The 13897-nt window shown below is 39.8% G+C and overlaps 1 protein-coding gene across 1 annotated transcript; it reads right to left on the bottom strand.

Annotated features, from left to right (window-relative positions):
• Positions 1-18: 18 nt before the first annotated feature.
• On the bottom strand, positions 19-6138 carry LOC121897911 (immunoglobulin superfamily containing leucine-rich repeat protein 2-like). The gene is made up of 2 exons (XM_042412713.1): positions 5765-6138; positions 19-4297 (listed from the first exon to the last, which is right to left on the bottom strand). Exon 2 carries the CDS (start codon positions 4286-4288, stop codon positions 2135-2137), a length of 2154 nt encoding a protein of 717 aa, XP_042268647.1. The 5' UTR covers positions 4289-4297; positions 5765-6138; the 3' UTR covers positions 19-2134.
• Between the last annotated feature and the right edge of the window lie 7759 nt (positions 6139-13897).

Raw genomic sequence — 13897 nt, 5'->3', positions numbered from 1 at the left:
CATTCATTGTTCCTTTGTCAAAACTTTATTGAGGCACATAGGATTAGGAGAGTTAGTGAGGATATTTAACATTAACACTTTAGTAAAAACATATTATTTCCTGTATTACAAGGGTATAAAACAGAAAAGAAAAACGACAGCAGCCAATAACGACCCAAAGTTAGTACAGCATTTGAGTCAAGGATATGTACACAGACAGCATAGTGTGACTCACAGTAACAAGCAGCATGCAGGTCTCCAAACACAGTACTCTGGGAAACACAACAGGATGGACACATGACCCAGATACAACAGAGCAATTACTTCACATACATGCTCAGAAGTGCTTTTACTGTTACACACGGCAGTAAACTTAGTGGATAATACTGAATTAAATTGTCCACATTTTACCTAAGTGACAGAGAGCGTATTTAAAACACCCATTTAGTTTAATACAACAGGAAAACAGTAATTTTAGCTCACAGTAGTTCAGGATACAATAGTTTTCTCTTAGAAACTACACTAAACATTTATACTCCAGTACTTTGGAGGTATGAGAGGATTGCATCTCTGTATGTTTAAGCTTACTTTACTCCTAACTGTGACAGCACAAATGTAGTAGTTTAAAAGCAGAATATTGCTATCTTTTGCTGTTACAGTTAAACCATTTACTGCTGTCTGCGTCTAGTTTACATTTATTTTGCTGTATATTTATTACAATATTTCTTTTAACACCTTTTTTTTGTTGTCAAACCAAGCTTAATAGCTTGATGTGTTGTGTTCCCACCTTATTTTATCTATCTGTTTATTAGTAACAAAGTCTAACAAAGATGCTCTGAACAAATAGAAATGGAGGTGATAATTTAAGTTTAAAGTTTGTAAAATGGATTATTTCCTGGCAGAGACTCTTATTTCTACCACTAAGTGTCCTTTTGCTGATCAAAACAATTAACACGATGAAAAAACGCTAATACAGAGACTTAAAAAGAAAAAAATTAATTAAATTTATTTGGTTGCAAGTGTCCAAGGAGTGCCAGCACATCGTTATATGCACTCTCAAAATGTTGCTACAAATATTTGCAGCTGTACATCAGACATTTCACAGTTTCAGATTGTTCAAGAAGCACAAATCAACAATAAGCCTTCATGTTTACTGTGTTAGAACAGATTCACCAAGGAGGTCATGTTGTCTGTTTGTTAGCTAGTGGAATATCATTAAAATGTGTTAGTAGATTTCACTGAAATTACATTGAAAGTTGGTCCATAGACGAGGAACATGGCCATGACTGTGACATCCTCCATGAACTACTGTACATACTTGAATGAATTACATCGTACAGTATCTCATACATGCATCCCATGATTGTCTATCATTATGTGTATTTTGATTCAGATTCACATTAAAAATGTTTAAAATATTTCTACTATTATGATGATAAATTTGGAAAAGTGTGCAGCTGTGGTGAAGATACACACTTTCCGAGTGCTTGTTAGTGAGTTGTTGTTAAAGGACTAGCGAGGGAAACAAGCTTTCTTGCGTAGAGTTAAATGATAAGATCGATACCGCTCTCATGTCCGTTCTAAATATAGAGCCAGCGTTCGGTTAGCTCAGCTTAGCATTAAAGTGGAAGCAGGAAGAAACACGGTGGGTGTTTCCCAGAATTTCAAACTATTCCTTTAAATGTGACTCCTGCCTGGAAGGCCTCTAGCTGAAAGGCATCAGCTATTAAATGTTAATAACATGGTGAAACTGGTGCAACCAGCTTCTCTCTCTCTGCGGAACACTTTGCTGTGTCATTTGCTTTTTAGTGTTGCTTGTGGAAGTTGGAAAATATTTCCAGCTACAAAAAAATATTCAAAGAGCAGCAGCAAGAGGAATGGAAAGAACAGGGTTAAAACCAGACCTAGTTCAGTTTTGACTGGAAAACGACAATCAAATGAGCCTGGCAGCTGGTAGACACTGAATGTTACAGTACAGCCTGGGGTGTGGTTTAAAACGAGTGTATGCATTTTGAGTCTTGTCAGACCAGAGTGAAAAACATCGACATTTATGAGAACCTACACCATTGGCACTAACTGAAAAATACCTGTTTTACCCCTTAACCAAATGTAAAATAATTTTATAACAATCTTTTATGCCAGAAACAGTCAAGACTTACTGATTTGGATATTTGTAGTTGCATGTAATATTGACTGCTTCAGCCCCCAGAGGCAACCTGTCACTATACTCGGATCCTGCCTCACAGTCATCTAAATTCCCTTTGTACTGAGACAAAGCAAAAGATTCAGTCACCACACTTTCTTCTGTATCCGCCTCTTTGTCTCCGTCTATGCTCTCCGTCTCCCCTTCCTCCTCGTCCAGCTGGCTGCCGTTGATCTTCCTCTGAGACTCAGTGTGGGGTGCGTGGATGTTAAAGTTGGTGGTGAGGTTCCTCTCTATGTGATACTGGTCTTTAGCCTTCAGGATCAGCTTGTACGTCTTGCTGCGGTATTTGTACACCAAGTGGAAGCATGTCGCACCGAGAAGAGGCACGGTGGACACGGTCAGAAGGCAGATGCTGACCGAGATGATGATGAGCAGATTGGGAACCCTCCTCCTGGTGGTGAACATCACCTGCACCTCACAGTCCTCCCTTCTGTAGGTCAGACACAGGGAGTAGTTGGTGCCGGGGCGTAAACCGCCGAACAGGTACGTGTTGACGCCCTCCTTGATCCGCGACCACTGCACAGCCGAGTGTTTGCGGTCAGCAGTGACGCACAGGTACAAGCCATTTGAAGGGGCTTCTTCGGAGGTGTCTGAAGGGTCATGAGACTCTTCGCTGTCACTTTCAAAGCTCTCAGATGTTGCAGCGGCGCGGTTGGCGCTCTTATCTCTGGGTATGAGAAGAGGATTGAGCCGTACTGTAGCCTCTGTTTCTGACACGCCCAAGGCAATGACACCAAAGTCAAATGTGTACTGCTTGATATCATCCAGGCTCCCGTTAAAGACATTACTTGAAATATATCTTGTATTAGCCGTCACGCCACATTTACTAGCACGTAATGGCTTACTCGTGACCACGTCAGAAGACTTAGAATTGATCTCTACACTAGGCGAGAAAGTGGGCTTGTTGTTCATGAAGTCTTTTCTCTTTAAATCAGGCAGATGCACAAAATCAAAAACAGTTGGTTTGTCTGTTGTTTGGTGTACAGATGGGTGTGTTTTAGTATAAATGGGAGTTGTGGTCATTTCCTTTACAGGTGTTGGTGCTGGTGTTGGTTTAGCCACCACCTCCACTGACAGAGAATCTTCAGCTCTACCAAATTCATTAGTGGCAGAGCAGCTGTAGCTGCCGCCGTCTTCCTTCCTGAGGCATGAAATGATTAGAGTCCCATTATTAAACACTTTGATGGGATTATGGGACAGTAAGGAGTCTTTGTTTGATTCTGCTGAGTCATCCTCAGTAAACGACAAAGCCAGGTCTTGCCTCTGGCTTTGGCTGTGAATACTCCACATGACCAGTGGTTTTGGGTTTCCTTTGAATTCACAAGTCAAGACCAAAGCGCTGTCCTCGTAGAAAGTTGTGACATGGATATTTGACTCCATTCGTATTGTGACATTTGGGCTTGTGCACTTTGACTCAGGCAACTTCCCAATCACTTGTCCTTTAAGTTTCTCTGGAGTTGCACAAGTGATCAAATTCTGCTCTGCGACTGAGATGGTGGATGTTGAAATCCAGTTTCTGAGCCAGTCGAGGGAGCAGGTGCATGCAAAAGGATTGTGATGGATCTGCAAATGTGACAAAAAGATTAAGCCATCAAACGTCCCCTCAGCTAAGGTTATGAACTTGTTATTGTTGAGACGGAGGGACCTCAGGTCTTTGAGGTTGGACAAGGCGTCCCTCGGCAGGTTGACCATCTCGTTGTGGTTCATCTTCAACAGCTGCAAGCTTGTGAGATTCTGCAGATCCTCCCATGGGAAGTGTACGATTTTATTGTAGCTGATGTCAAAGTTACACAGATAAACCAGGGGTGAGAGAGCCCCTGGTTCGATGGAGAAGAGCTCATTGCGGGCCAACCACAGAGACGTCACCCGGGTGACATTGTCGAAACTTCCTAACGGTATCAAACTGATCCTGTTACCTGAGAGACTCAAAGTTGTAACATTGGGAGGCAAACCATCTGGGATTTCAGCCAAGCTTTTGTAGGAGCATTCTGCAAAATGACGGTTGTATTTATCTGAGCAGGAACAGAGCTCAGGGCATCCGAGTCCGGAGGTGAAGAACGTGGCGATCCACAAAGTGAAGTACAGGATGTCTGCGGCTGCCATTTTCTGCTCCTGTAAAACAGAGTCACAGTCCATCTATCAGTCAGTAGATTAATTTGCATGTTTTATACAAAATGATTAAGATTAGAAGATCAAAATAATAGGCATATTAAAGAAAACTGCATCAAAGCAAAATAAAGACATACAATAGTTCAAATTCAGCCTTTATTTGCAGCTGACGCAGCAGAAAATGGAGTCTGTTGAGAGTCTGGGGTTTGTATATTTAATGGATCGCCAAGATATCAGAACTCAAGAAATCCAGCCTGACTTTTTATGATCAGAGGCAAATCAGTTCTGTCAGCCAGACTGACAGCTGGTAGAGTGCAGACTGTGTCAATAAATATCCCTTTTGTAAGTGTGTCACTATGCAGTCTAACAGCTAATTCCTTTTTTTTTTTAAGGATTTTACTGGCAATCTGACATTTAAAATATTGGTCCAGACAAATGACAGAAAACATATTTTCTCACTTTCCTGTAGTACTGTAGTATTCAGCCATGCAGAAACAGTTTTTATTTTATTTTGTCCAGGTTCTGTCCTCGTCATTTCTGCTTTCACTGCAAATATTTCCTATAAAAACAGTCGACTCTGAGGTGCATTCAATTCATGAATTGTGCAACATAAATTCAAAAACAGGACACATAAAACTAAAACCATCAGCATGGTTAGATATGTATCTATGTCAGGTATCTTATCTGACATGATAAGTGAGAAAATACTGTATGTCTTTCTTTTTTTTGTCTGAACCCACTTTTAACAAGACTGTCCTAATTACTGGAAGTTTGGAGGAGCTAATTTTGTCAATCCAAAACATTCAGAAGCCTAATGAGGAGTCAAATTTAGAGCATTTTCACACAGTAGCTCAACTTTCACCTTTCATAGCTCAGCGTCACACCCAGTCACTCTGTTAATAAAGGTGTCCATTTTTTTATCCAGCCATTCTTATTCTCTGACTAGCATTAAGACAGCTTTATATCCTGTCAGATGAATTTCTGCCTGAAAGGAGAATACAGAAGGCCCTGTGGTGTCTGGGAAAACAGAAAAAAAAAATGGTGCAAACGCAATTTCACAGCTCAGACATCAGATTTTTTTGGTTTAAATCTCTGACTGTGCGCTTCATTGATAAGCTGATCCATGTTTTATTCAAATAGGGACACAGTATTTCTGCATGTTGTGTCATCGGGAGACGCTTTTGGTTTCAAACTGCGCAGCAGCCTCCGGAGCTCTGTCCTTGGTGCTGAAAGGCAGCCGCGCTGTTTGTTTACAGCGGTCAGGTCTGCTGCATGCAAACCGCTGGAATTCATCCCTAGATAAGAAACACACCTCCATGACTGTCACTGTAATCTGACACAACAGGACCAAAGTTCATCCCTGTTAAAAAAAAGCCTCGAGGGTCGCACATGAAAAATTGATCCGGGGAGGAAAGAAGATCCCTCTCCTCACCTCTGCATCTGCGTAGAGAAGCTGGGTGACAAGCTTACCTGCGTTTTTTTTTCCTTTTCGTTTTTAATCTCTAGGGAGGAATCCGCATGCGTCAGTCGCTGGGTTTTTGTTTTTTTTTTTGCAGTCGCAGCAGCTCAGGCTACATGCTGTCTGGAAGTTTGTGGAGAAATTCAGAGTCCGCACGTACGTCTTTTCGGCTTCTACATGGTGAAAACACGTGTGTCCTCTCCGGGGTTTCTCATCCCTGTGGATGCTTGTCAGTCTGAGTTATCTCTTCCCCACTCCTCACCCTAGTCTCACCCCTCCTCTCAGCTCTGCATGGACAGCACTACAGTATCGACGTTTCCAAAAAAAAATGTTTTAAAGGGGAAGCGACCTTCAACATGACCATCACTGTTAAGGGGGTTTAGGAAGAGATGAAGTCTGATATGGGGGCTGATTGTCGCTTTATAGTCAAAATGAATAATAATAATAGTAATAATTATAATGTATAATGTATAATTATAATGTAGCCGTATGGTAAATTTATTAAAATAGGCCTATACTTTTCTCCTTGGGCGTAACTGAGCTCTCAAAGTTGTTTAAATGTCACTACATATGTTCATTGTTGTTTATTTATAAGTGTTACACTTTTTTGTTGTTAAAACTAATGTAGTACATTCAGAGTTTCCGGTGCTGTTACTACTTTTGGTCACAGGGCGACAGTGTTGGGTAAAATGACGTTACTCCGCCAGGTGCATCCAGTATTGATCAAGCCACTCAGAGTAATTAATCTCTTCTAACTGGGCAAATATCGTCAGAGTGATGCATTTTTGGCCCTACTTTTAGGACGAGGAGTAGAAGCATCTTATCTACTTTCTTAACATGGGAAATCACTCCTATCTCTGCCGATATTTGAGCTCCAGATGAGGTCTGACACATTCGGGGTTTCCAGGAGAAGGTGTTCAGACAGATAAGAGAATAAATGTATTGATCGTTTTTACCCCCAAAAATGTTGTAATGGGGGACATGCAGCTTTGCAACAGCAATCAAAGTTTGATAGGGCTTGTACACATATTGAGGGCAGACTTAAATGTATATGTCATGTCTGTCTGGCTGGATAGACCAATAAATCTCAACTTTATTACAACAGCTAAAATATTTTTTTCTCTGGTCTTAAATCTTATTATTTAATCAGGCTAGAGTGCATTTGCTAAAGCTGTGTGACCAGGCCTGGATTAACACGATGTGGTGCCCCAGGGTGACCACACTTGAAGTGCCCCAGTCCTTCCAATTTACATGTAAAAAAGTGAAATTTACTAAAGCGTGAAGACCATAGATTTATAAAAGCTTACTGCTGAAGTATAGACTCAACACACATACTACAAAAAATGTAAGACACAACCAAAAAACCACTATAGATAAACACTGGCCCACAAATACCATATCAGCCCTTATACTGATGTTCCAGTCTGAGTGCAACTCACATCCCAATGCAATACGTCATGCTAAATATCATTATGTCCATTATAAATGGCCTGTATGAGGACTACATGCAAAACCATTACAGAGTATGTTTAAAAAAAATCATTACACACATATAACAAATAAGGGAAACCCAATAACGACTGTTGCAAACAACAGCTGAATGATCACAGAGCGCCAGGTGAGGTGATGTGAAGGTATAATGAACAGCACATTGAGATGATTTATTGCAATGTGCCAGCTATTAGAAATTATTAGTTCTGTAATGTCAAACAGTGTGAGATTACAAAACTAATAATTTCCCCCCTCACGTGACAAACATAAATTAACAGAAGGTGTGGTTAAATGGGAATTAGACATGCAGTGGTGCAACATTGTGCTTGTGTTATATGCAAGATGCTGCAATATTATGGGAATTGTAAAATAATGTGGTTGAATGGGGCCGATTCCCCACAGCCGAGTCACATTAGGTCTACCTATTATTTTAATTTACTTAGAAGGCTACATTTATTTGTTATCAGCTTTGTTTACACTCTATGAAGGCTAAGTGATGTCTGTGTAGGAGAACACGTCATACTTCATGGTTGTAAAACAGCAAAGTCACACTCTCTCCTAGGAGTAGTCCTCATTACTGAAAGTAAGAGTTGGATGCTTCATAAATAAGTCTGACTCTGAGGTCTAAGTATTTTTAGCTAAATTAACTTTCAGCACAACTCCTAGGAGAGATTTTCAGATGGACTGTCTCTCTGTTTTCTTGCAGACGACCTGGAGATTAGCATGGTGCTGTGAATCCATCATGTAAAGTACTGTAGCAGGTAAATATGCACATATCTGGTTAAATTAAGCATGTATGTAGTACTTGCAGATGTTATCTGTCAATGTTGAAATGAATACACGGACAATAGATATTGGAGCACCAGGAGCAGAAAGCAAATGGCCGGGTGAATTTCCTGAAGACATCTTGATTCATTTAGTTGTAATCTAATCTCACCGTTCGTCATCCTGCCTGAAACCTCTCAGTATCATTAAAACAACTGGGTTTCTGACATCCTCCTCTAATTGCTTAACCTTTATGCCTCACTGGGGACATGTTTGGCTTTTTAATTTGTGATAATTCTGGCTGTGTTAATGCATACGGCATAAAATTTGATAAGGTTGTAAGATTTTTTTTTTTGTCCAATTGTGGAAGTTCAACCTCATTTCCTTATAATAAGTCTATAATAAACTATGTAATCAAAATAATGACACTCAGCTCCTTAACGACAAAAATGTCCCCCTTGAAACCCATTAAAACTGTCATTTTTAATCCCACAGCTATTAAAACATAACATCATGCATCAATCTAGATCCCTGGCTTCAAAATTATAGTTTTGACTATTTTCCACCAGACTGAGACATTTTTTCGTGTTTGCCCTCTGGGGAAAATACATGCTGTTGTCCTGGTTTCCACTAGGGGCATTACTGCTGCATTATGGAGCACATGTAGCAAATGTATGCAACAAAAATGGTGTGTGTGTGTTGATATGGATGTAGGAGAGTGGTATGTGTGTGGTCATAATTCCCCTGCCAACTCTCTGACATTTAAAGGAAGGTAACATGTTTTTCCACAATGTGATTTTTATTTTTAAATCCGACGCTGCATAAAAATAATAATAATGCATCAAAATCAATATTGTTGCCAATCACTGACATATCCCAGACTGTGATAATCCAAAAAAAAGAATGTCCACTATCATTTATTAGACCTGTATGGAAAATAATTCACTTTTTGTGTGTTTTTCATTTAAAAACATAGTGGCACCATGTCAATAACTGGCATTTAAAGGGTTAAAATTCCTGTTATGATCAGGACTGATGTTGGTCAAAAAATTTAACTCAGTGAAAGTGGATAATATTAATATATAGTATTTTTATAGCAGTTTTAGGAAGGGGACATTTTGTCCTCTGAGGTAACAAGTGTGATTTTTTTAAACCTGACGCTGCACAAAAAATAATCATTGACATATTCCAGACTGCTTGCTTCCCCTTTTTATTGTCTTTGCCAATTCATGAAGACATGAAAAAATCGAGCAGCAAGTCCGTACAAAGACAATACTTCTGTCACGACTACAGCCTCAGTCCTGTTCATTTAGCCCATTCTGCCTCCGTCCCTGCCTGCAGCCACCTTCTTACTTCCCCAGATCTTTGCATTGTTAATGAACTTTCCATTTCTCCAGTCATCACCTTCCTCTCATCATCCCATCAGCCGCAGTGGTATATATACTGGCCCAGATTAATTCAAGCCCTGCCAGTTCAGCAATGATGTTTAATTCCTTTGCATTCCAGCCACCCTGTTACTCTGCCTGTCTGATATCTGCAGTTACTACCTGTGTTTTTGACCTGCCTGCCTGCCTCGCCCTGCTGGATTTGTTTACTTATTTAGACTGTTTGGACTGTTTAGATTTCCTTCTTATTGCCAGCTGTAGACCTGTTCATTGGATGCCTGCGTTTGGATCCTCCTGTTCGCCTCGTACACACACACTCGTGACAACTTCAGTGTAGCAGGTCATGATCAGCAAGGAAAGTAAATTAAATAGTGAAAAATAACAAATAAACTAATATACATATATCACAAGGGTATAATAGTCTCATGTAGGGATATTGCGTTATTTTTCCTACTTTATGTATACTTTACGTTATTATATTCTTATACAAACTGAATATTTTACACTCAATTTTTCAGATCTGTCTACAGAGAAGAGCACAACAGTATTTACTGTTATCTCTCACTTCCTGTTAGCACCAAACACAGCAGCTCTGTGTCCTGTAGGTGGCAGCAAATTACCAGAAAAACCTGGAACGTCTCTGCATCAACATACTGCAGTGAAGTGAAACACAATAGTGTCATAACCGAAAAGGACAACATTCAAAGTCATGAACAGATTTAAACTGTGGACCTCTAAAAGATTCACTTGTAGTTTCTTTATGTGGATCTGGGACCCGATGCAAGTAAGTAGCAGCAGCTGCCTGCAAATAACTGCTCTATAATCTGCTCAAAATAATTTTATTGCAGGGCCAATATTTTGTTTTCATCTGTAAGAAAAACATATAAAAGTAACAGCAGGTGCTTGTAAGGCATATTTGCTTCACATTATGAACAATTTACCATGTTGTTGTTTGATAAAGCAGCTGAAATTTTGTAAAACATAAAGAATACTATGAGTGAAGGTTAAAATAACAAACCTTTCATTCACTTTTATTGTTTGATTTCATCAGTCTGTGATGTTCTGTCTGTCTTTTAAGAGCATTTCATTAACTAATTTAATGTTTTCCCACATCCACATTCACTGTATCAATCCAGTTTGTACAAATCCAAAAAAAAAAACCCATCACATCCATCATTGCATAAACAAGTCTGGACTAGAGACTTTTACTGGGTAAAATGGGCAACTGCTCAGGGGCCACAGAAGCCCCATGTTGACTCCATATCATTTGAATCTACATAATCTGGAAGTACTAATATTCACTCCTAACAGGTCCTCGATCCTCCATCTTCTGGTCCTGGTCTTGAGGATGGACTGTGTCAAAATCTGGTTTTAAGACATTATTGTTTATATTGTGCTCATTTGTTGTACAGTTATGTTTTATCACTTTGCACGCAGAAATAACCGATCAGTTGTTTTACTATCATGGAAAAATATTCACATTTGAGAATGTTACGACCTTCTAAAAACCCTCTCAAACATAATTAAAAGTCAGGAGATTTCACCACAGTTAAATCAATTTATTAACACAAACAACAATAAATACTAACAGAAGCTGGTGAGGCGGCCAAAAAGAACAAAAAGAAGAGGAGACACCCAGACCAACCCACGAAGGGCCATAGGATCTGGGCTCTCCCCTCTAACCTAACCCCACATAAGAACCAAACCTAACAGAAATAAAGCCGCGAAAAGAAGACTACACACAAAACAGCTGCTGCCAAGGCTGGAAAATGGAGAATCCCTCTTTATAGGTCCTCCCTCAATCACTAGACCAGGGCCACCTGGGAGAAAGCAGAGCACAACACAGGGTCAATAGAGTATCACAGGTTATACATATCCCATCCAGCGGGGCGGGGGGGGGGGGTGGGGGGGGGGGGGGGGGGGGGGGGTGTAACAGAGAAGCTGGTACCAGAGAATCTTTGGCATTTTTGTGTTTGTGTGTCCATCCACCAATCAACTAATCAACCGATCCTTGCAGCTCTAGAGTATTTTAGTGGGTCAATAGAGGCCCAACAATAAACTTTTGCCCTTTGGCCCCATAGAAGGTTAATCTGGCCTTGTGCATAAAGAGTAAGTGTGTTTTTTTAAGGTAAATTTAGCTTCATCTTTTAGTTGTCTGGTGGGACGTATAGAAATATCTTCAGTGAATATCATATCAGCATTTATTTTTTATTAGTTATATTTTCATTGCATGGTAATACAAGCATATATATATAGAGAGAGATTTAAAAAGACTAAACTTCACCGCAACATAACAATATTACATATTATTACAAATAAAAGCTGGCGTGATGTTCACTCTGATCAAGTCTCTGCAAGTTATCCGGCTGAAATGAATGGAAAGCCAAAGCAAAAACACAATCTTAACATGTAAACCAACAGAAGCATGCTTTGGAAAATGATTGCCAGTGATGCAAACAAGATTTGTAGGGTAAAACATGAAATATCAATTTTATGGTGCTTCAAAGTGTGAGAAACATCTTCCACATCTGCCATTTGTGTAACAAGTCTGATTCTGCAGCAGATGGCACTACAACCCTTTGATGAAGAAGGTTTCAGATCAGAAGCACCACCTCTGTCTCTACTCTGAGCTCATTTAGACAACAGGCTTTATTCTTACATTAAAGCACAATTTCTGCTTCATATATGAGCAAACTTGTCTTCACATCATCATCTCATGTAAGCTCTCCGGTAGCTCGTCTGGCTTCTCTGACTGTGACTGAAACAACCAGCAGCTTTAATCAACCAGTCGGCTTCTTGACTTTTCAACTTTCATGCAGTAATGACAAAATAAACAAACTGAAGTCACGGCTGGATTGACATAAAACTAACATTGTTTGAGATGTCCTGTAATACTATTTTAAAATTTAAGGCTGGTGAATTTCAATATTTTTCCTATTGTCAATAAGTCTCATGTACAGAGTCACACCAACAATGAACTAATTACAAGTGCTGTGTGTATATTAAAGCCTGATATAGCTTGTTCCTCTGTGCCGTAGACCTCTGTTGTTGTCCAAAAACGATTAAAAACACAACACTGAGCCGCACAGCTGCACTGGGCGACATGTTCCTTCACCACGCAGATTACGGACACAACAGTTTGTTTAGAAAAGACTCCAAAGACTAATAACGATAATCATGTCTCCGTACAGTCTCCGGAGAGTAGTTCTGTGTGAGGCAGACGCCGCCGCTGTGGTGCATGCACGAGAACGCAGTTACGTTTACAGCCTGTGAGTCATGTGAGGTAGGCCCTGGGCCAGATTATCCATACATCACATCAGGCGAGTGCCCGGGGGCGCCGACCAATTTGCCGTGCTGGGGGGCACCGACGTGAAAAAAATGAAAAACATAAACAGTTTTCATGGTCAGAAATGGCAGATACAACCCTTATAAAGTACTGTATTCTTATTAATAAGAATATGGATAATAAGCATAAGAAAACAGTTGAAAAGTAGCCGCTGCTCTGTGTCTTTCAGCACCACGGAGGCGTTGAGAATGGCGAGGAGAGAGAGAGACGCTGTTTATTTCAGTAATAATAGTAGTAACTGCACTTCATTGCTGGTAGAAAATGTGTTCAAAGACCGTTTTACTAATCCGCCCTCCTGTGTGGAATAAGTACACCTTCATATTCCTGAGTGCTACGGCTCATGCATTAGTTAACTATTTTATTTTCTGTTTTGTAAAGGCGTGAAGGAAAATCAAGTCCTTTATAAATGTTGCATGTGCCGTTTCTGACCAGGAAAACCAAAAAAAAAAGGCCTTTTTGTTTGTGGATTTTGAAATGAAAATCAAATCAATATTCTGTTTTCATTCCCTTTTTTTTCCCTTCTGAAAAACAACATAACAACAAAAGAGCCATAATTTCTAATAGCTTAAGCGTTGCAATGTGCTATTCCTTTATACCTTCACATCACCTCACCTGGCGCTCTGTGATCATTCAGCTGTTGAATTGCTTGCAACAGTCGTTATTGGGTTTGCCTCATTTGGTATATGGGTTAGATGATTCTTTTTAGACACACTCTGTAATGGTTTTGACTGTAGTCCTCATTTATGATGGAAATAATGATATTTAGCATGTCGTTTATGTCCATCTATGGTCTTTATATCTATAGTAAATCTCACTTTTTTACGTGTAAAGTGGGAGATGGGGGCACTTCAAGTGTGCAAGTGTGTGTTTACATGCACAAAATAGACCTTTTTTTTTGCCCTTATTCAGAAAAAGACAATATCCCTACTAAGCTGTTTACATGGCTAATGAAAATGAATATTCCACTAATATTACTGTTTACATGCAGAGGGTTTTCAAGGTTTCCCTCTGCTCCGGTGGGAACGGGAATCACAAGATCTCTGCAGGCAGTGAAGTAAACCGGCGAGGTGAAAAACATTAGTGAGCTGCTGCCTTATATTTATAAGTGATATTGAAATGACTGCTATTATAAATTTATAGCTACAGGCACATCCAGT

This window comes from Thunnus maccoyii, chromosome 1, assembly GCF_910596095.1.
Source record: "Thunnus maccoyii chromosome 1, fThuMac1.1, whole genome shotgun sequence".
NCBI classification, from domain to species: domain Eukaryota; kingdom Metazoa; phylum Chordata; class Actinopteri; order Scombriformes; family Scombridae; genus Thunnus; species Thunnus maccoyii.
The sequence above is the reverse complement of the archived record's forward strand: the minus strand, read 5'-3'. Positions and strand labels throughout refer to the sequence as shown.